Source organism: Somniosus microcephalus, chromosome 1, assembly GCF_052327205.1.
Source record: "Somniosus microcephalus isolate GS21.2 chromosome 1, FLI_Smic_1.0, whole genome shotgun sequence".
NCBI classification, from domain to species: Eukaryota; Metazoa; Chordata; class Chondrichthyes; order Squaliformes; family Somniosidae; genus Somniosus; species Somniosus microcephalus.
In genome coordinates, this window is record NC_140987.1 from 94,499,929 (window position 1) to 94,522,449 (window position 22,521).

General features: G+C 43.7%; 1 protein-coding gene across 1 annotated transcript in view; it reads right to left on the reverse strand.

Annotated features, from left to right (window-relative positions):
- Positions 1-17,517: 17,517 nt before the first annotated feature.
- The window catches only part of slc1a1 (solute carrier family 1 member 1), an 86,659-nt gene continuing 81,655 nt past the window's right edge, over positions 17,518-22,521 (reverse strand). The window contains exon 12 of the mRNA XM_085984174.1: positions 17,518-19,317. Within this exon, the coding sequence (XP_085840300.1) occupies positions 19,071-19,317 (247 nt within the window). The 3' untranslated portion in view covers positions 17,518-19,070. The remainder of the gene's footprint in view (positions 19,318-22,521) is intronic.

Below are 22,521 nucleotides of genomic sequence, written 5' to 3' on the forward strand. Positions count from 1 at the left end.
CCGCCATTCAATAAGATCATGGCTGATCTTCTGCCTCAATTCAACTCCTTCATTCAGAGGGTGGTGTACCTGTGGAATTCTCTACCACAGAGGCTGTGGAGGCCAAGTCATTGAATATATTTAAGAAGGAGATAGATAGATTTCTAGACACAAAAGGCGTCAAGGGGTGTGGGGAGAGAGCAGGAATATGGTATTGAGATAGAGGATCAGCCATGATCATATTGAATGGTGGAGCAGGCTCGAAGGGCTGAATGGCCTACTCCTGTTCCTATTTTTTCTATGTTTCAACCTTCCCACACTATTCCCATATCCCTTGATTCCCGTAGTATCCAAAATTCTGTCGATCTCTGTCTTGAATATACTCAATGACTGAGCATCCACAGTGAGTATCTCTGGGGTAGAGAATTCACTTATGAGACTCCACAGGAATGCCCATGCAAAGCCAGGACCCAGCTTATCCAGATCCTGGAATATTTTCAGGATATTATAGTCTTACGTGTAGCATGTGTTTTGTCCACCACACATTGGGTATCACACTTCTCGGGTCACATCTATATAAATGCAAATCCCTGTGTCACACTTTTATTCAATTGGTTCAAATTTCATGTTCATAAACAGCAACATAGCAAACGAATAGGTAGAAACTATACCAATCAAAACTGCAATGAAAAATTACAAAGAATGCATAAAACTAACCAAACAACAATGAACAGTAAACAGATGCTACCAATAAAAACAGGAGAAATCGAACCAATCAAGCCATTCCAACTATTTCTGAAAATTCTTTCAGATACTATCTTGTCTCTGATGGTAGATTTCAGTTGCTTCCCCACAAATGATGTTAAACTGACAGATCTGTAGTTATCTAACTTCTCTCCCTCCAATCTTAAATAATGGAGTGACATTTGTAATTTTACAATCCAAAGGCACAATTCCTGAATCTAGAGAGCTTTGGAAAATTATGACTAATTTATCTGCAATTTTCTTATCTATTTTATTTAAATACTCTGGGGTCCTAGAGATCTGTCTATCTTAAGTCCCATCATTTCCTCTATTACCATTTGTTTTACTACATTCGTCCCCTAGACTTATTTTTAGGTTCCCTTGTACCGCTGGTATTTTGTCCTCTTTTTCTACTGTGGAAAGGATACAAAGTATTCATTTAATAAGTCTGCCCCTTTCTTATTATTTATTATAATCTCACATGTATCCACGTTAAATGGGCTCACATTCTCCATTACTACTCTTGTTCTCTTAATATATTTATAAAAACTATTGCTATTAGCTTTGATATCCCTTGTGAGATTTTTACATATTCCCTCTTTGCTCCTCTTATTACATTCTTTGTATCCCTTTGTTGCTTTTTATAGCTCTCCCAGTCTGCAGGATTTCCTCTAACCTTATTCTGGCTGGAGGAACATAGTAAGGGATTATTCTTTATGTGGAACTGTACAAGATTAAAGTGGGAAGGATTGTAGAGAATAGGGGCAGGCTTGTATGGGCCTGATGGCCGTTTCTCATCCTGGATCCATAATCATTGTGTTCACAGGGGCTATGGTGCACTTAAGTGGAACTGATCCATTATATTCTGAACAAATAAATTGTCTGCATATGTTACTGCCACTTCTAATGTTGCCTATAATTGGCTTCTTGATTTAGCCCCACCCTTTATGTACTGCCAAAAGGGTTGCTATGTTGTACTTCTAAATGTAGTTAACTGTTTGCGGAAATTTTCTGAGGTTTTCTTGAATGTATCTTGATATACTTGTTATGGAAATGCTTACATGGGTCACCCAGAGCCATCAAAATAACTTTATCTCCAGCTAAAAATGGCCCTCAAAAGGTAAATTGAAGCTTTCTGAATTGGTACCAAGTCTGTAAAATACAATCCCAGGAGCCAAGCTACTGGGGTCAGCCATAGAAGCCACATAGCTGGTTGTCCAACACAAATCCAGGTTTGATCAGGTAGTCAGTCTCATAGAATCAGAGATCTTGAAAATCCTGGGTCCAGAGAAGGCACAAAGACTGATTTCTGCCTGGTGGGGATGCAGGAATTTGGGGCAGAACCTGATTCTGCCATGATGTAAAACTGTTTACACTGGTCCTTTAAATTCCAGATCTTCCACCCACCCCCTATGTCAAGGGACTGTGCCTGGGGGAGTTCCCAGGCTCGATTGATTACCTTCCCCAATAAGCCCACTTGCTCCACTGGGACCAATTGAAGTGAAGGGGAGAATTTCCTTTGGGCCCTTACTGGACGTGCTTTCTGCCACTGGAGTAACGAGACGCTGCTCTGCCATTCCTGCCAGTTGCGACAGGGTCTGCTTCTTGAGTAATGGCTGGATGGGGTTTCTGCTCCACTGCACTTGCGCTGGCAGAGTAAACTCCAGAAATGTTGTGGTCATAGAGTGTTACAGCACAGAAGGAGGCCATTGAGCATTAAGCCTATATTGGTGGTTTTATCCACATGGGCTATCTACTCTAACTCAACTCTCATGTTTTCTTCCAAAGACCCCAGCCACAGCCATTCCCTCAGAATACCAATTACCCTTCTTATATTCCTCTTTTTCAAACAACTAACTAATTTAGGGTGACCATATTTTCTAAACCGAATCTGGGGACACACAGGGAGCACAACAAAGCAGCCAGGATGGAAAATGTAGATTGTGCAGCGTAGCGAGGCAATTTTTTTTAGCAGCCTATATTTTAACAGTTGCACATATACACTACAATTGCCAAACGAATGTGCATATAACTAACGCGGATGTGACGTCACACTATTGAAGCGCATTCAGACACCTGACCCCTCCCTCCGTGACTGAGGTCACACCTGACCACCCTCCCCCAACTGATTGAGATCACACCTTAACATCCCCCACTCCCCGCAGTAACTGAGGTCACACCTGACCCTGCCCCGACCCCGCCCCCGGTGACTGAGGTCACACCTGACCCCCTCCCACAGTGTCTTGGATTAACCCGCCCCCTTCCCCTGGTTACTGTGACCGGGCCCTCCCCAGTGGCCTCTCCCTCACCTGCTCCGGTTGCCGTGCTCCCAGGCACTTCCGGCGCAGACAATCCAGCAGCACGAGCCCAGCGGGAAACTCAGAAACAACAACCAGCACGTGCACAGAAAGACCGTCCAGTCGCGCATGCGGTGTGAGTCACTCTTGGCCATTATACAAGTTGCTGTTTAATTTAGCCTTAGAGCCACAAACTGACAGCTCTGGGGGGTACACTCACTGCCCAGGGGTACACTTCGGGGATGAGTTTGTGAGCCGGGGACTCTTCCGGGGATATTGTTTGCCTAGGGGCACAGTACCTCATCCAGGGACTGTCCCTGAAAAATGGGGATTTATAGTCACCCTAACCTAATTGCCTTTTAAAAGAATGTATTGATGAACTCTGCTTCAACAATGCTTTGTGGCAGAGAATTCGAATTCTAGCCATCACCTGTGTAAAAGGACTTTTCATATCCTGAGCTTTAATTCATATCTATTGGAATTCCAAACCCTGAAATTTCACAGGGATACTACCAGTCTGTATGGCATGAGGCAGGAGTTGGCTAGGATGGATTGGGGAACGTTACTTAAAGTGTTGACGGTGGATAGGCAATGGCAAACATTTAAAGATCGCATGGATGAACTACAGAATTTGTTCATCCCTGTTTGGCATAAAAATAAAACAAAAAAGGTGACTCAACCATGGCTAACAAGGGAAATTAGGGATAGCATAAGATCCAAGGAGAGGACATATAATTTGGCCAGAAAAAGCAGCAAACCTGAGGATTGGGAGCAGTTTAGGATTCAGCAAAGGGCGACAAAGGGATTAATTAAGAGGGGGAAAATAGATTATGAGATTAAGCTTGCTGGGAACATAAAACTGACTGTAAAAGCTTCTATAGATATGTGAAGAGAAAAAGATTGGGGAAGTCAAGCGTAGGTCCCTCGAAGTCAGAATCAGGGGGATTTATAATGGGGAACAAAGAAATGGCAGACCAATTAAATACATACTTTGGTTCTGTCTTCACAAAGGATGACACAAATAACCTCCCAGAGATGTCGGGGAACATAGGGTCTAATGAGAGGGAGGAATTGAATGAAATCAGTATTTGTAGGGAAATGGTGTTAGGGAAATTGATGGGATTAAAGGCCGATAAATCCCCAGGGCCTGATAATCTACATCCTGGGGTACTTAAGGAAGTGGCCCTAGAAATAGTAGATGCATTGCTGGTCATCTTCCAAAATTCTATAGACTCTGGAAGAGTTCCCATGGATTGGAGGATAGCTAATGTAACCCCACTATTTAAAAAGGGTGGTAGAGAAAAAACAGGGAATTATAGACTGGTAAGCCTGACATCGGTAGTGGGGAAAATGCTAGAGTCCATTATAAAAGACGTAATAGCAGAGCACTTGGAAAACAGTGACAGGATCGGATAAAGTCAACAAAAGGTAAATCATGCTTGACTAATCTACTGGAGTTTTTTGAGGATGTAACTGGTAGAATAGATAAGGGAGAACCAGTGGATGTGCTTTATTTGGATTTTCAGAAAGCTTTCGATAAGGTCCCGCATAAGAGATTAGCGTGTAAAGTTAAAGCACATGGGATTGGGGGTAAGGTACTGTCTTGGATAGAGAACTGGTTGGCAGACAGGAAGCAAAGAGTTGGAATAAATGGATCTTTTTCCGAGTGGCAGGCAGTGACTAGTGGGGTACCGCAGGGATCGGTGCTAGGACCCCAGCTATTCACAATATATATAAATGATCTAGACAAGGGTACTAGATGTAATATCTCCAAGTTTGCAGACAACACAAAGTTGGGTGGGCGCGTGTGCTATGAGGAGGATGCAGAGAAACTCCAGTACGATTTGGACAGGTTGGGTGATTGGGCAGATGCATGGCAAATGCAGTATAATGTGGATAAATGCGAGGTTATCCACTTTGGTGGCAAAAACAGGAAGACAGATTATTATCTGAACGGCAATAGATTGGGAGAAGGGGAAGTGCAACGAGACCTGGGTGTCCTTGTGCACTAGTCACTGAAGGTAAGTATGCAGGTGCAGCAGGCGGTTAAGAAGGCAAATGGTATGTTGGCCTTCATAGCGAGAGGATTCGAGTACAGGAGCAAGGGTGTCTTGCTGCAGTTGTACAGGGCCTTGGTGAGACCACACCTTGAGTATTGTGTGCAGTTTTGGTCACCTTATCTGAGGAAAGATGTTCTTGCCATGGAGGGAGTGCAGTGAAGATTCACCAGACTGATACCTGGGATGGCAGGAATGACGTATCAGGAGAGATTGGGTCGATTAGGCTTATATTCGCTAAAGTTTAGAAGAATGAGAGGGGATCTCATTGAAACTTATAAATTCTAACAGGACTAGACAGACTAGATGCAGGAAGGATGTTCCCGATGGTGGGGGAGTCCAGAACCAGGGGTCACAGTCTAAGGATAAGGGGTAAGCCATTTAGGGCAGAGATGAAGTGGAATTTCTTCACCCAGAGAGTGGTGAACCTGTGGAATTCTCTGCCACACGGGGCAGTCGAGGACAATTCATTAAATATATTCAAGAAGGATTTGGATATATTTCTTGAGGCTAAAGGGATCAAAGGATATGGGGAGAAAGCAGGGACAGGGTACTGAATTTGGATGATCAGCCATGATCTCATTAAATGGCGGAGCAGGCTCGAGGGGCCGAAAGGCCTACTCCTGCTCCTATCTTCTATGTTTCCATGTTTCTATGTTTCTCCCACTTTAAATCCAGCAGGAGACTGGCAAAACCCAAGAATACAGTGGAAGCCATTGTTTATGCTATTTCCCTAGGGGCTTCTGCCATGGAAGACTGGTAGAATCATCACAAAATTTCAGGGCCTCAATATTTTGCAGGAAAATGTATCCATTTAGATAATGAGCCAAACAGAACCAGTAATCTATGAGGTTGTGTCTGTATGGTTGTAAATTTACCACTGGGCTAGGGAGCATATTTCAGTGAATGGGTCTATTTTTGAAGTAGCACTTATAAGTTAATGAGGTGCGTCCGTCTCAACCAGGTAGAGCTGTATGTTCCTTTGCTATTTACCAAACCAAAATATGATAATAATTGCCTTGTTTCTGTAGCTCTTAGTTAATTTTCACTCATGAGCATTTAGTAGAAAGCACAAAAAAAGTATCACCATCAGAGTATAAGATAAATTGGAAAAGAAAATATGTCATGTACAGGAGAAGTAGGGTCATAGGGGGAGAAATTTGGGAGCGCTCCGTTTGGGGCACTAACTTTTGAAAGTTGGAAAAATTAGCGCCAGATGCTAATAATTCACAGCTTTCTCTAAATTTGGTGCTAGCGCTCCACTTCCTTCCTGGAGCGCTAAAGGTCGCAGGTGGGATGGTAGGTGTGAAGCGCTGCACAATGTCCCGTGCAGTGCTGCCGAGATCCGAGGCTCCTTCCCTCTATTAAAGGGAAGGGCCATCGCTGCAGGCTCTGCATTGGGACCAGTTAGCTGGTCCCTGACGGCAGCCGTGATCCGGACCGACCAGCCCCATGCACTCCAGCAGAGTGCCGGGCTGATCGATCGCGGCTGAAGAAAAATGGAAACAAATTGAAATAATGCATTGCAACAATTTCTATACTTACAGCGTCAACATCCCCTTTACCTTGCGCCCCTGAAGCGCCCGGCCTCCCAAACAACGCCTCCTGCAGCTGTCGGTGTTGTCGCCCGGCGATGCTGCGGGGGGGGCGGAACCGAAGTTCGGGTCCGGGGCGCTACCGGGGCGATGCGCACAGCAATGATGTCACAATCTCTGGGCATAGGAGATCGTGGCACAAAGTGTTACCGCCGCCGCAAACCTCTCGTCCAATTTAGCGGGAGTCGTTCATTTCGCCGTGCCCGGTCGGTAAGTCATTAACGCCCCATTATCGGCCCCCAGAGGTGATAACAGGAGGCTCTAAGGAGGCCAATTTCATAATCTTTGTGACTGAAAACAAAGAACGAGTAATGTGCCCCTTTATGCCATCAATCAAATCATTAACAGCATTCGCTGCAAAGAAAGGGCAACTCATACTCAGAAATACTCTTTGGAATTAAATAATGAATGTAACTGTCTCCAGAACATCTGAATAACTCCATTTGAAGCCGTGGCTGGTTCCTCCTTGGCACCTTTCCATGGTTTTGTCTGACCACCTCAGAAACATAGGCCTGGATTCTCCTCTGAGTTACCACCTGTTTTTAAGAATATAAGAAATAAGAGCAAGATTAGGCCATTCGGCCCTCAAGCCTGCTCTACCATTAGATCATAGCTGAACTTCCACATCAACTCCACTTTCCTGCTCTATCCCCATATCCCTTGATTCCCTTAGTGCCCAAGGGGCTTGGGACAGTAAATATAGGAAATTAAATTCTTAAAGGCTCAATAAGCCACAAAGAAGCTGAACCTGAATTTTCCTCCGAAAAGAATCACCAGTTCCCTTTAAGAGCTGGTACAAGTCTGGCCCACCACATGTGAATGGGGTCAAAGGAGCATGGTTAACCCCTCTGCCCCATTCCCCTCCATTTCAGCCCCAAACCAACTCCATATAATTACCACCACTATATTAGTGACAGGATGAGCTGCTGCAAGGTATCGCTGAGTTGGATACCACATTGAGGCAGCCATTTTGTGTGCTGCTACTGAAGGTGGGTGTTTCTTTGCCTGTAAAGTTATCTTTCTAGTCTTTTATGTGTTGAATCAGTGCTTTTGCTGCTACTTTTACTCAGCTCTGTTCAAAGTACCACTTTGCACTCTAATCATGGATTTTATAATGGGAATATCTGTATTTTGATATTATGCAGAAGAGGAGGATGAATACATGGAAGAGGAATTCCCTGTCTTTCTTAGGAATTCCAAACTTTATGCCCTCCTTAGGCTTTATCAGAATTCATAGCAGCCATGAGCTGGCATGAGTTCCCCTGAGAGCCTTAAGAGGTCCCAAACCTTTACTAGGAACAGGTTATCTATGCTGTAGGCACTGCTCCAACATTGCAGTTCCCAGTTCTGGGCAGGTGCCACTGATATGCCTACCCCGGCCATGCAAATGAACCTGTCCCCAGGATTTGGGACTGGATCTTTGACTGGGTCTTATGGCAGATGGGGATTTCGCTCTGCTGTACCTGCTCCGGTGGAGCAGACCTTTCAAGACTTTGCGGCCCAGGACTTTTACAGCTGCCAAGAAAATATATCTATTTAGAATGAGGTATTTTGAATTCTGTGAGATGTGTCACAAGTGCTTTCACTTGTGGGTGTAAGGGGTGGTGTGTGTGGTCAGCTTTGTCTCTGACTCCTGAGCGGTTCGAATCACTCCCAGTCCCTTGGTTCTAGACCCTGGACTTATTTGGGGGTTGGTGAGCTGGTGAAAAGAACTTGGATTTTATTTGAGACAAGAAAATATACACAACACAACAATCCTATCACTCTAAAAGGGGGAACACTTCGGAATATACGAGGGAGAATAACAATAGACAGAATACTTCACCCCTCCCAATCCCACTACACTAAGTTGGACTCCAGAGGACCAAGGATAACGCTCACCAAACGACTTCCTTGACAGTTGTAGAGGTTCGCGATTTCGGGGTTCTCTAGGTGTGGCAGTTGGGGCCTGCCATACCCCGGATGCGATAGAAGACTTCACCTGCGTGGCTTTTTCAGTCTTCGCGTGTCCGCTGATGCGGTCGGGTGCGTATTGGATCTATCGGGTAAGTACCCAATTTTCTTTGGTCAGAAATAGGGTTTAGAGTCTTTTCATCAAATCTTACCCAGGGGTAAGTCAGAATAGTTTGTAGAGTGGAAACAAACTTGCGGATCTTCGGTTTCTTCCAGGTTGGTTTCCTGTTGGTCGCGGTGGCCCAATATTACCTAGTTGCTGGTAATATTTTTGGTTGTTGGTTTCTTGGAGCCCTTGGTTGCCGCGATTCCTTTCTCCTTTCCTTTCGTTCTCCTTCTGTTGTCCTTCCATCGATGGATTGTTGTTTCTCCGATTTTCCGACTGTTGTTCTGAATGACTCTCACCGATTGACTGTGTTCAATTAACTGTCTTGAACTGAAAAAGCAGGCCTCAATTATACCGTTTGAGGCCTTGCTTACCTGCCCACCAAATCTTCTCTGGCCCATTGTCATTTTTGACGGGCTCGTTAACATTAATAGTTTAAAATTCTTTAACGGGTTTCGAGCTGGTCCCATCTATTTTTAAATGATTTAAGTTGGTGTAAACTAGGTTCGGGATGGTCCATCGAAACCTAAATTGGTTTTAGATGACTGTTTAATCTTTGGTTCGATTAGTAAGTTTTGTCTTCTCCTGCTGGGGTCAGGGTCCCTTCTGTTGGTCAGTGGCATGTACTGCATTATGCATACTCTTGATGGCTCTGTAATTTTGGCGGGAACTGCTCTTCCGTGGGCCTATTGTCATTATGTAAAATGACTGAGACAGCTCAGAACATTCCCAGACAGTTTGGCTTATGCCAATACCCAAACTGCTTGTTTTACAGAGGCCCATCCCAACCCCCTTGTCGCAGCCTTCCACAGGCCTGGACATGACCTTTTAAAATAGCCAAAATCCTGGGGTTTTGACTTTGAGCCCCTTTTTGGCCCAATATTCTTTTTTTTAAACAGTCCAAAAATCTCTTCTTTGGGGTAATCTTCTTGGTATGGGGGAATCTGCAGAATTTTGTTAATCTTACATGGGACATTCCAAAACTAGGGGCCATAAGATAGTCATTAATAAATCCAATGAAGAATTCAGAAGAAGATTATTTACTCAAATAGTGGTAAGAATGTGGAACTCGCTACCACATGGAATGGTTGAGGCGAATAGCATAGAGACATTTAAGGGGAGAAAGGAATGATATGTTGATAGTGTGAGATGAAGTAAATAGAGTGGGAGGAGGCTCGTGTGGAGCATAAACACCGGCATAGACCGGTTGGGCTGAATGGCTGGTTTCTGTACTGTACATTGTATGTAATTCTATGTAACACTGTCTGAAAACTGTACACAAGACATAACACCCTTCCTTTCAATGCACGCTGCATACACTTTTGAAAATTATGACAATTTTTGACAACCCCTTATTTAAAAGGTCTCTGCTCACAAAACGTTTATGTCACAGATGAAGTATGCTTTCTTGGTGCTGCTGTTACTGGTGATGCATTCTACATTTTTTTTTAAATTCAATGGTAACAGTAAAATAATCAGAGCATCAACCAGTCTGGAGTTAGGAGATGAGGAAGCAATATCACCATGAGAACGAGACTTGTTGGTGTCAAAGATGAGCGTGTGCACTTCTGAAGATAATACTGCATGGGTCCATCCTTCTCCAACGCCTCTGCACCGTCGTCCAGCTGGGAGGGACTGCATTCACCTGGTCCCATTCTTATCTATCTAATCATAGCCAGAGAATCACCTGCAATGGCTTCTCTTCCCACTCCAGCATCGTTACCTCTGGTGACCCCCAAGGATCTATCCTTGGCCCCTCCTATTTCTCATCTACTTGTTGTCCCTTGGTGACATCATCCGAAAACACAGCGTCAGTTTCCACATGTACGCTGACGACACCCAACTCTATCTCACTACCTCTTCTCTCGACCCCTCCACAGTCTCTAAATTGTCAGACTGCTTGTCCAACATCCAGTTCTGGATGAGTAGAAATGTTTTCCAATTAAATAGTGGGAAGACCGAAGCCATTGTTTTTGGTCCCCGCCACAAACTCTGTTCCCTAGCCACCGACTCCATCCCTCTCCGTAACATCTGTCTGAAGCTGAACCACACTATTTACAACCTTGGTGTTATATTTGACCCTGAAATGAGCTTCTGACCACATATCCGCAGCATAACAAAGACCGCGTATTTCCCCCTCCGTAACATCGTCCGTCTCCACCCTTGCCTCAGCTCATCCGCTGCTGAAACCCTCATCAATGCCTTTGTTACCTCTAGACTTGACTATTCCAACGCACTCCTGGCTGGCCTCCTACATTCTACCCTACGTAAACTTGAAGTCATCCAAAACTCAGCTGCCCATGTCCTAACTCGCACCAAGTTCCATTCACCCATCTCCCCTGTGCTCGCTGACCTACATTGGCTCCCGGTTAAGCTGCGCCTCGATTTCAAAATTCTCATCCTTGTTTTCAAATCCCTCCATGGCCTCGCCCCTCCCTATCTCTGTAATCTCCTTCAGCCCCACAACCGCGCCCCCCCCCGAGATATCTGCGCTCTCTAATTCTGCCCTCTTTAGCATCCCTGATTATAATCGCTCAACCATTGGTGGCTGTGCCTTCTGTTGCCTAGGCCCTAAGCTCTGGAATTCCCTGCCTAAACCTCTCTGCCTCGCTACCTCTCTTTCCTCCTTTAAGACACTCCTTAGAACCTACCTCTTTGACCAAGCTTTTGGTCACCTGGCCTAATTTCTCCTTATGTGGCTTGGTGTCAAATTTTTTGCCTTATAATACAACTGTGAAGCGCCTTGGGATGTTTTACTGTGTTAAAGGCACTATATAAATAAAAGTTGTTTTCAGCTTCAAATTATGAGTTGACACACTGGTGAGCGTTAAGGTGGATTATTGTCCCCAGAAAGATATGGGTCATTGGGACTAATCTTGGATTTTCAGGAGGAGTCAATAGTTCTCCCAAAGTGTGAACGTGCATAAAGGTGTAATCTATGTCTGTGTGAAATTATGTTCCATACTGACCCAAATAGTCATTGTACACGTATACAGCAGGGTCTTTATTCAACAAGAAACAAGATTTACAAATAAATTGATGATCCCCAGCCTCCCCCACCACAAACAATCAATCCCTTGAAGTTTACATGTGAAATATCCTTAAACTAGTTTTTTTCCATCTGTATTCCACGCTCATTATTGTGAGCTTAAAGTGGTTTCAATGCACATCTTACTGTTGTTTACACTTTATTACAGATTCCTTTTATTTCAACACTTCTTTATGCAGCGGAACATTTTATTTTACAATCATTTCAAATGTTCCCTTTTATTATAAGTTTGGTCTGCTCAGGCTATTTACAATGGGTGAATCTCCTGCGACAGAAACCTTGTTCGGACAAGGTTCGGAGGTGGAGCAAGAGCAGCTACGAATATTTTTTTCCATAGAAGTCCAATAACAACTGAAGTGCTTGTCAAGTGATCAGGGCTGTCATTTTGTTCATGTAGGTTTTTGCAAGCAAAGTTACCTCTAAATCAACTGTACATGCAGACTTATTCCTGGTGATACATCTGCATTAATCTACAATTTAATACAATATACCTTATTTACCTCTTTTATCAAAAATGCGACATTTAACAACCATAAAAATATTCCAAAGTTCTAAAGAAAATGTCAATTCTGTATTTGTAAAATTTATTTAAACTTATATTTTACCCAGAAGCCTCTGCAATGATTAAATCTGTTGATTGAATGTTGCACAGTCTGAATATGGTTAATTAAAATGTGTTAATTAAAAAACGACCTTCAGAAAGTGTTTATATACAATACAAGGGGCAATTTTAACTCTCCCCGATCGGCCGGAACAGAGTGTGCGAGCAGTTAAAATGGAGCGGCTCCATTTCCCGCTCTGTTCCTGCTGATCTGCAATCTTATTTTGGTTTTGGTGGAAGATGAAGCTCCCGCTGGATTCTGCCAGGCGCCTCATTAAGAAACGCAAATCCAGGTCCCATAAGGTACATGGGACCCCGGTGAAATTTTTTACCTTCTCCTGAGTGAGACGCCTGCCACAGCCAGCCCCGCCCCCCCCCCCCCACCCCCAGGTGAAGCTGCTCCTCCGGGACCAGGGCTCATCACCCCACCCTCCCACTGGCTGTGATACCCTCGCCACAGCCCCCTTCCCGCACACACCTTGCTGCCAGCAGTCTTCGCTTGATGCCAGCGGGCCCGATCTTCATCTACCTCCCACCGCCCAGCTGTTGCTTTCCACTGGAAATGGCTGAGTGGCTGACCCACTCCCATGCAAAATTGCCCTCAGCTCCTGCCGCCTAACTTCCAGCAGTTAAAGTCGATCCTACATTCATTCACATTAGAAAATGTATGAATGAAGTCAAATTTAGGCCAAGTCAGCAATCTAGAACCTTGCCATTCCCTTCTAGAACTTTGAAGAGAGGTCAAGGCTAAATGACATTGACTTTATGTTAATGTTAACATATAAAATGCAAATAAATCTGTTATAAAATATAGAAATTGCAGGTATGGTGTGCACAATTTAGAAAATTGGATGGATCAATATGCTATATATGTTAGTTAACCATACAGAATAGGAACTTTCTAGGCTTGATCCTTGGTCTATGCTGGGATGACTGAGGTGCCAGAGGACTGGAGAACAGCTAATGTAGTACCATTATTCAGGAAGGGTAGTAGAGATAAACCAGGGAATTACAGGCCAGTGAGCCTAACATCAGTGGTAGGGAAATTATTGAAAAAATTCTGAGGGACAGAATTAGTCTCCACTTGGAGAGGCAAGGATTAATCAAGGATAGTCAGCATGGCTTTGTCAGGGAGAGATCATGTCTGACCAATTTGATTGAATTTTTCGAGGGGGTGACTAGGTGTTTGGATGAGGTTAGTGCAGTTGATGTAGTCTACATGGACTTCAGTAAGGTTTTTGACAAAGTTCCACATGGGAGACTGGTCAAGAAGGTAAGAGCCCATGGGATCCAGGGCAATTTGGCACATTGGATCCAAAATTGGCTTAGTGGCAGGAGGCAGAGGGTGATGGTTGAAGGTTGTTTTTGTGACTGGAAGCCTGTGTCCAGTGGTGTACTGCAGGGATCGGTGCTGGGTCCTTTGCTGTTTGTAGTGTACATTAATGATTTAGATATGAATGTAGGAGGTATGATCAGTAAGTTCGCAGATGTCACGAAAATTGGTGAGTGGTAAATCGCGAGGAGGGAAGCCTCAGGCTACAGGATGATATAGACGGGTTGGTCAGATGGGCAGAACAGTGGCAAATGGAATTTAACCCTGAAAAGTGTAAGGTGATGCATTTTGGGAGGACTAACAAGGCAAGGGAATGCACAATGAATGGTAGGACCCTAGGAAGGGCAGAGGATCAGAGGGACCTTGGTGTGCATGTACATAGATCCCTAAAGGCAGCAGGACAGGTAGATAAAGGCATATGGGACACTTGCCTTCATTAGCCGAGGCATAGAATATAAGAGCAGGGAGGTTATGATGGAGCTGTACAAAACGCTAGTTAGGCCACAGCTGGAACACTGTGTGCAGTTCTGGTCACCACACTATAGGAAGGATGTGATTGCATTGGAGAGGGTACAGAGGAGATTCACCAGGATGTTACCTGGGCTGGAGCGCTTCAGTTATGAAGAGAGACAGGACAGGCTGGGGTTGTTTTCGTTAGAGCAGAGAAGGCTGAGGGGGGACCTGATTGAGGTGTACAAAATTATGAGGGGCATAGATAGGGTAGATAGAAAGGAACTTTTCCCCTTAGTAGAGGGGTCAATAACCAGGGGGCATAGTTTCAAGGTAAGGGGCAGGAGGTTTAGAGGGGATTTGAGGAAAAACGTTTTCACCCAGAGGGTGGTTGGAACCTGGAACTCACTGCCTGAAAGCTTGGTAGAGGCAGGAACCCTCACAACATTCAAGAAGCATTTAGGTGAGCACTTGAAATGCCATAGCATACAAGGCTATGGACCAAGTGCTGGAAAATGGGATTAGAATAGATAGGGCTTGATGGCTGGTGCAGACACGATGGACTGAAGGGCCTCTTTCTGTGCTGTATAACTCTATGAACTGACCTCATCCAGGATAGCAGTCGGGTGCTGCAAATGGCATTAATGCCTCTGGGCAACAAAGGGAAAGCATCAGCCAAGGTTGCCGCTTCCAATTCTGGAAAATGCCCTTCTGTCAATGTCAGATGAAGACAGGGTCATGTTCCCCTATGGCTAAATAACCTATCGATGGTCACTGTCCTGCACATGCATAATGGCCACTGAAGTGAGGATAGGTTATTTGCACCAACAGAATTACACTGCAGTATGGGTGATTTATCTTCAGGAGAACACAGGAGAAAACTGGGTGGGGAGGAGAGAAGGAAAGGAATATGGGAGCAAGCGCATAGAAGTTCTAACCTTGCACACACAGAAGAGTGGGAGGTAGAGAATGGGGAAAGAGCTAAATGGCAATTGAGAAATATCATCAATCAACCAGAAAAAGAAAGATTTGTATTTATATAGTGCCTTTCTCAACCTCAGGGCATCCCAAAGCACTTTACAGCCAATCAAGCACTTTTGAAGTGTAGTCACTGTTTAATGTAGGAAACGTGGCAGCTAGAAAAATCAGAAAAATTACATATGGCCATGCAGAGTGAGGGGAGAAATTCAACTCACAGCCATCCATTCTGCACCTAAGTAATGGGTGGCCAGCAGTTGAGAATTGGGGAGACACCTTGGCTGCCCTTTTCAGGTCCAAGGCCTGCCTGATGGGATATTCAGGCAGGCCTGTAAATGGGCGAGCAGTGTAGTCACCTGGAGCAGGCGAAAGACTGTTTGAATATGCAAATTAAGGCTCTGTGCCAGTTCTAGGACTCCAATTGCAAAATTCAGATACAAATGGGTGCTAGCTTGTGCTGTGCTCTTCCTAGTTGCACTAGGCACTGAGTGGTCTAACTAACGGTCCTTAAATGGAGGCCACTCAAAAAAAGCCGAAGAAATCCTTAATTTTTATTTTTGTGTTGCAGGTGTGCTCCTCCTGGGCCCATAACAATCTCTGTCCACGGCCAGCACTTTCAAGGCCCCTCATGGAATTGCCTCCTCCCCCCGCCCCCCAAGACCCTAGATGCCAGCCAGCACCACCTGTGAACTGGCCGATTTCCCGCCCTCCCTGACTGGTGAGCTGGAGCGGGGCACCGGCAGCTCGCGTGTGACATTGAAACGAAATCCAAAGCCAAATCTGACTCAGGCCTCTGGTCGGTATGGACCGAAGGGTAGAGCCATTGCTCTGCCAACTTTGCATCCGTTTTGGGCGCCAGTCAAATTTCTTGGTCTCGGTTTTCAAAATGGAACAAAATGCAAATTTAGTTGGACAGTTGATTCAGAATTTTTAAGATATGATCAGTAGTTTGCTGACAGTGCCTAATTTTGTATTGGATCTGAGTGACATTCATTGTTGTTTTCTTTTTTGTGTTTTAAGAAAACCTTTGGAACAGTCTTCAAATATTTCAAGTGCATTTAACTGTCCAATGAACAATTGCCTATTTGCTCCATCATTTACTCATCCTTTTTTCTCCCTTCCTGATCCTGTCCAAGTCACCAGAGATTTAAAATAATGTCTATATTCTCCTAAATCCAAATACTTTGGGGTATGCTTGTAAATCTAATGTATTAAAATGTTCTAACTCATTAATTACAACTCTGCAAAACATGGTATATATATTAAAATGGTCCCTGACATTGTGCTCAGGGCAATTCCATACACACCTTGATTTCCTTAGTGAATCCCACATGACTGACCTGACATATGTGTATGTATTATTAAGATCAAATGTTTCAATCTTCAGCACTATTGATGTTTCCTGTAAGAACATCAACACATTTCCACTGCTAAATAAAAGAAAAACTCCCATGCAAAGTGCAGAGGAAGTGAAAAAGAGGGAACAGTAGAACTCAAAGGGATACAAACAATTAAATTTAAGTCAAAAGCAAAATACTGTGGATGTTGGAAATCTGAAATGAAAACAGAAAATGCTGGAAATACTCAGCAGGTCAGGCAGCAACTGTGGAGAGAGAAACAGAGTTAACGTTTCAGGTGAGCAGGTTTCACCTGTCCCTTTACCTCCTTCCTTCCCACCATCCAGAGCCCCAAACACTCCCTCCAAGTGAAACAGCGATTTATTTATACTTCTTTCAATTTAGTATACTGTATTCACTGCTCACGATGCGGTCTCCTCTACATTGGGGAGACCAAATGCAGATTGAGTGACCGCTTTGTGGAACACCTCCGTTCAGTCCGCAAACGTGACCCTGCGATTCCTGTCGCTTGTCATTTTAATTCTCCATCCCACTCCCACTCTGATCGCTCTATCCTTGGCCTCCTACATTGTTCCAATGAAGTTCAACGTAAGCTCGAGGAACAGCACCTCATTTTTCGATTAGGCACTTTACAGCCTTCCAGACTCAACATCGAGTCCAACAATTTCAGATCATAACCACTGCTCCCATTTTTTCAGACAGCAGCTATTGGTAATGATTCTGCTGTTGCCATTTACACCTCCTCTAGTTTATTTTACTTTACTTCTCCCATTACCCATCATCCCTTTTGTCATTTAATCTCTCCTGCCTTCCACCCTATCACAGACCTTCCCTTTTGTCCTTTCCTCTGCTCCCCCTTTCTCTGCCTCTGTACCTGCTTAAAACCTGTTACATCTCTAACTTTTGCCAGTTCTGATGAAAGGTCATCGACCTGAAACGCTAGCTCTGTTTTTCTCTCTCCACAGATGCTGCCTGACCTGTTGAGTATTTCCAGCATTTTCTGTTTTTATATTAGATGAGATTAAAGTAATGCACACATCATTGCTTCTCCTGCCAATTATATACAGTAACATCAAGATCAATTTCCTGAAATAGAGTTGCTAGAAATCAAAGTGAAGCTTGTTTATAACAACTCGAGTTGAGACTGTCTTTGGGCAACCGAGTCCTAATACAGAATCCAGAATAAATAATTCACACACTAATATTATTCCAAACCTGAGTACAAATCTCATGAGCTGAGGTGCATTGACTAATGTTGGCTCAGGTTCACCAGGCAAGTTACATTTTGGAGCAGGACCGTGCTAATGGCAGCAATGTATACCCTGCATCATATGGCACATGTATACCTAGACAAGTACAGTGGTGGTCTCAGTTTTGGAAGATGCCAATATACCTGTTGTATGCAGCCAATATCATCAGGCCACACAGATGTTTTAACTAAATATTGGCACATCATTTGCCAATGTATATAGTTGGAACGTCTTTGTCGGCTGATTCACCATTGGTAGGTAGGCGTAAATAGTGCGTCTTAAACAGCGACATTGTAAAATCATGAAGTGAATTGGATAATATAGAGCTCCTTATTTTACATTGGAGAAAACACAATGGGGGTGAATTTTCTCGGGACTTTTCCCACCCTGCTGCCATGACATCAGCGGAAGTTTGTTAGAAACTCTGTTTATGTGCGGAAACAGGGTTTCCACCAAACTTCCACCGAAGTTACAGTGACAGAGCAGAAGAATCCCTGAGGAAATTCATGCCAAATGTTACGCCACTGTCACATCACTTGGTTAGTCGTTGGAGGAACCAATGCAGTCAGAATCATTTTGAATCAGCCCTATCCTGGGATTTTCACAATTAGTCACACCATTGTCAGGAAATGCATGCTGTGTTGCTACTAATATAAGGGTAATGCTTACTGTTGAGGCTGTCACTAATTGATCATAATAGACAGGTATCTATGCAGATAGACTTTAAGGCAGGTTTCAGACAGATTTCACTACACATGTAATACCGTAATCATTATTTCCTCTTAACATTAAAGGCTGATTTTGCACTCTTTGAGACATTATTTTGAACATAATGGCTATCTAGAATGATTATGAGGCAGACTAATTGAGGGTTGAGACTATCATAAGCTTAAGCAAACATTTAAGAATAATTATCTGAATCAAGAGTTAGGATTGCTACCCAATATTAATTCTTGGCATCTAATATTTGTTTTTATAGAACGTACTCCTTTAATTTCATGGAGGAGGGATTATTCAGTCGGCCCTGTTTTAGTTTCAATAACAGCTGATTTACACGACTGCTAACCTGCTGTATCTCACTCTATGCATTCAGATTGGAGTATTAACATATCTTCATTGCAAGCTGATGGAGGAATAATTTGCAGTTGATTATCAGGGTATTCAATGGTCAGTGTATATTATATTTTCAAAAGCTTATCTTAAGGTATTCATTATAGGTGAGAATAAATTTATGAATTGATTCAGATTCACAGTTTTGGCAAGGTAATCCTTGTGTACATCATAATCACAAATGGTCATTCTCGACTTATCCTTACTCAATCAAAATTGTGATGTTTCTGTGACAGCTACAGCGTCTGACTTATCTACATCGAATGCCCCATTGACATACGCTTCCTTTATCTTCATTTCCTCTTTCTCAGATGCAGCAGTTTCCAAAGCAAATGGATTCACTATATCAATGCCACTTGTGAGGTCCATCTGCTGCAGTTCTTTTCTGGATAGCTTCTCCACAATTCCAGCTCCAAACGAATCTCCAAGTACGTTTACCATAGTCCGAAACCGATCCCTGAGGAAGCGAACATGAGAGGTTAGGGATCAACAGCAAGCAGAATGAGTATCTGTGCAAAGTGAGGTAGACTATTTTCTGACCATTCTATCTGTAATAAGATATAATCCTGAAGTAGTCTGGCCATCCATGATTTTTATGCACTTTTGTAATAAACTAAAGTAAGTGCTCTGAAATATAATTGTTTCTATTTAGTTTGTTATCAATTTCTCGGTTTCCAAAAGCACTTTTTGGAATCCAGTGATTGTTACAAATATTTGACTTTTGTGTTGCTACTCTCTTGAGTTCAGGATCACCAGTCACTTCTGTAAATCGACCTCATGTCTCCAATGATTCTGAGAGTACCTTTCTACTGCTCAACATCTAGTTAAACAGTAGTGTGATCCAGAGATCATAAAATAGAACATGTGCATTCTACTACTGTAACTTTCCACATGCTACCATGTGCATTCACCTACCTTTCTGAAAGAGACCCTAACAGGATGAGACATGATTTTTAGCCAACAAACTGGTTTTATTTAAATAAAATTCATGGCACATGGGATTGGGGGCAAGGTATTGACTTGGATAGAGAACTGATTGGCAGACAGGAAGCAAAGAGTTGGAATAAACGGCTTTTTCCGAGTGGCAGGCAGTGACTAGTGGGGTACCGCAGGGATCGGTCCTTGGACCCCAGCTATTCACAATATATATTAATGATCTGGATGAGGGAACTAGATGTAATATCTCCAAGTTTGCAGATGACACAAAGCTGGGTGGGCGTGTGTGCTGTGAGGAGGATGCCGAGAAACTCCAGTATGATTTGGACAGGTTGGGTGATTGGGCAGAAACATGGCAGATGCAATATAACGTGGATAAATGCGAGGTTATCCACTTTGGTGTCAAAAACAAGAAGGCAGATTATTATCTGAATGGCAATAGATTGGGAGAAGGGGAATTGCAACGAGACCTGGGCGTCCTTGTGCACCAGTCGCTGAAGGTAAGCATGCAGTTGCAGCAGGCGGTTAAGAAGGCAAATGGTATGTTGGCCTTCGTAGCGAGAGGGTTTGAGTACAGGAACAAGGATGTCTTGCTACAGTTGTACAGGGCCTTGGTGAGACCACATTTTGAGTATTGTGTGCAGTTTTGGTTGCCTTATCTGAGGAAGGATGTTCTTGCCATGGAAGGAGTGCAGCGAAGATTCACCAGGCTGATACCTGGGATGGCAGGAATGACATATGAGGAGATATTGGGTCGATTGGGATTGTACTACTGGAGTTTAGAAGAATGAGAGGGGACCTCATCGAAACTTATAAAATTCTAACAGGACTGGACAGACTAGATGCAGGAAGGATGTTCCCAATGGTCGGGGAGTCCAGAACCAGGCATCACAGTCTAAAGATAAGGGGTAAGCCATTTAGGACAGAGATGAGGATGAATTTCTTCACCCAGAGAGTGGTGAACCTGTGGAATTCTCTACCACAGAAGGCAGTAGAGGCCAATTCATTAAATATATTCAAGAAGGAGTCGGATATATTTCTTAAGGCTAAAGGGATCAAGGGATATGGGGAGAAAACAGAGATATGGTACTGAATTTGGATGATCAGCCATGATCGCATTGAATGGCGGAGCAGGTTCGAGGGGCCGAATGGTCTACTCCTGCTCCTATCTTCTATGAATAAGCAGAATACAGTTTTCACAGTGAGATCCATTAATTTTCTCTTTGTTCCATGAAAATAACAAAAACATAAGCCTTACTGACACTCTGGTCAAACTGTAACTTTGAAGCTAATTAATCTTAAACTGACTAGCTTTCTATTTTTGGTTATAAGCTGCACAGGTTTGTGCACCCAATCTGTCTGAGAGACAGCGATATCGAAAAAAGCTAGCCGCTTACGAATAATGTCCGTGGGGGTGGGATTAGCCCACTGAGCTGTCAATCAAAGTTACCTCTGATCAAAATGCTTCTTTCTGATGTGTTTGTCCAAATAGCTTAGCTAAACCCTCTGCTGGTTGCAATGAATGAACCAATGCCTGGTTGCTTAGGTGTCATAGAAAAACTAATCCATCATAATGAGATTAAATGCTTGAGATTTTACACAATAATCTCCACCGTTAATTGATTAACATTTCAAATGCCACCGTCCTACTTTCATGTCTGCTAGTTCATGTGAACCAAAAATGCTACATAGAGTCATAGAGTTATACAGCACAGAAAGAGGCACTTCGGTCCATCGTGTCCATGCCGGCCATCAAGCCCTGTCTATTCTAATCCCATTTTCCAGCACTTGGTCCGTAGCCTTGTATGCTATGGTGTTTCAAGTGCTCATCTAAATGCTTCTTGAATGTCGTGAGGGTTTCTGCCTCTACCATCCTTTCAGGCAGTGAGTTCCAGATTCCAACCACTCTCTGGGTCAAAAAGTTTTTCCTCAAATACCCTCTAAACATCCTGCCCCTTACCTTGAAACTATGCCCCCTGGTTATTGGCCCCTCTACTAAGGGGAAATGTTCCTTTCTATCTACCCTATCTATGCCCCTCATAATTTTGTACACCTCAATCAGGTCCCCCCTCAGCCTTCCCTGCTCTAAGGAAAACTACCCCAGGCTGTCAAGTCTCTCTTTATAGCTGAAGTGCGCCAGCCCAGGTAACATCCTGGTGAATCTCCTCTGCAGCCTCTCCAATGCAATCACATCCTTCCTATAGTGTGGTGACCAGAACGGCACACAGTATTCCAGCTGTGGCCCAACTAGCGTTTTGTACAGCTCCATCATAACCTCCCTGCTCTTATATTCTATGCCTCGGCTAATGAAGGCAAGTATCCCATATGCCTTTTTAACCACCTTATCTACCTGTCCTGCTGCCTTCAGGGATCTATGTACATGCACACCAAGGTCCCTCTGATCCTGTCCTTTCTAGGGTCCTCCCATTCATTGGGCTGGATTTTGTCAATGGGGAGCTTTGGAGGCGGGACTCCCACTTGTTGGGTTTTAGTCCCGCCTCCATTGACTTGTGGCCAACCCACACTATTTTCCCTTGATTGACCTTGTTAAGCCCGCCCAGAGGGCTTAGCAGGCCAATTAAGGGAAAGCCAGTTACAGGTGACATCAGCGAGTGCTGTTTCATCTGTCAAGAACTTTTGACAGATGAAATGTCATCATTTGACAGCTCTGTGAAGCTGTCAAACACTGACAATCTGTCTTCTAAGTTGTGTTTTTACTCAAGAC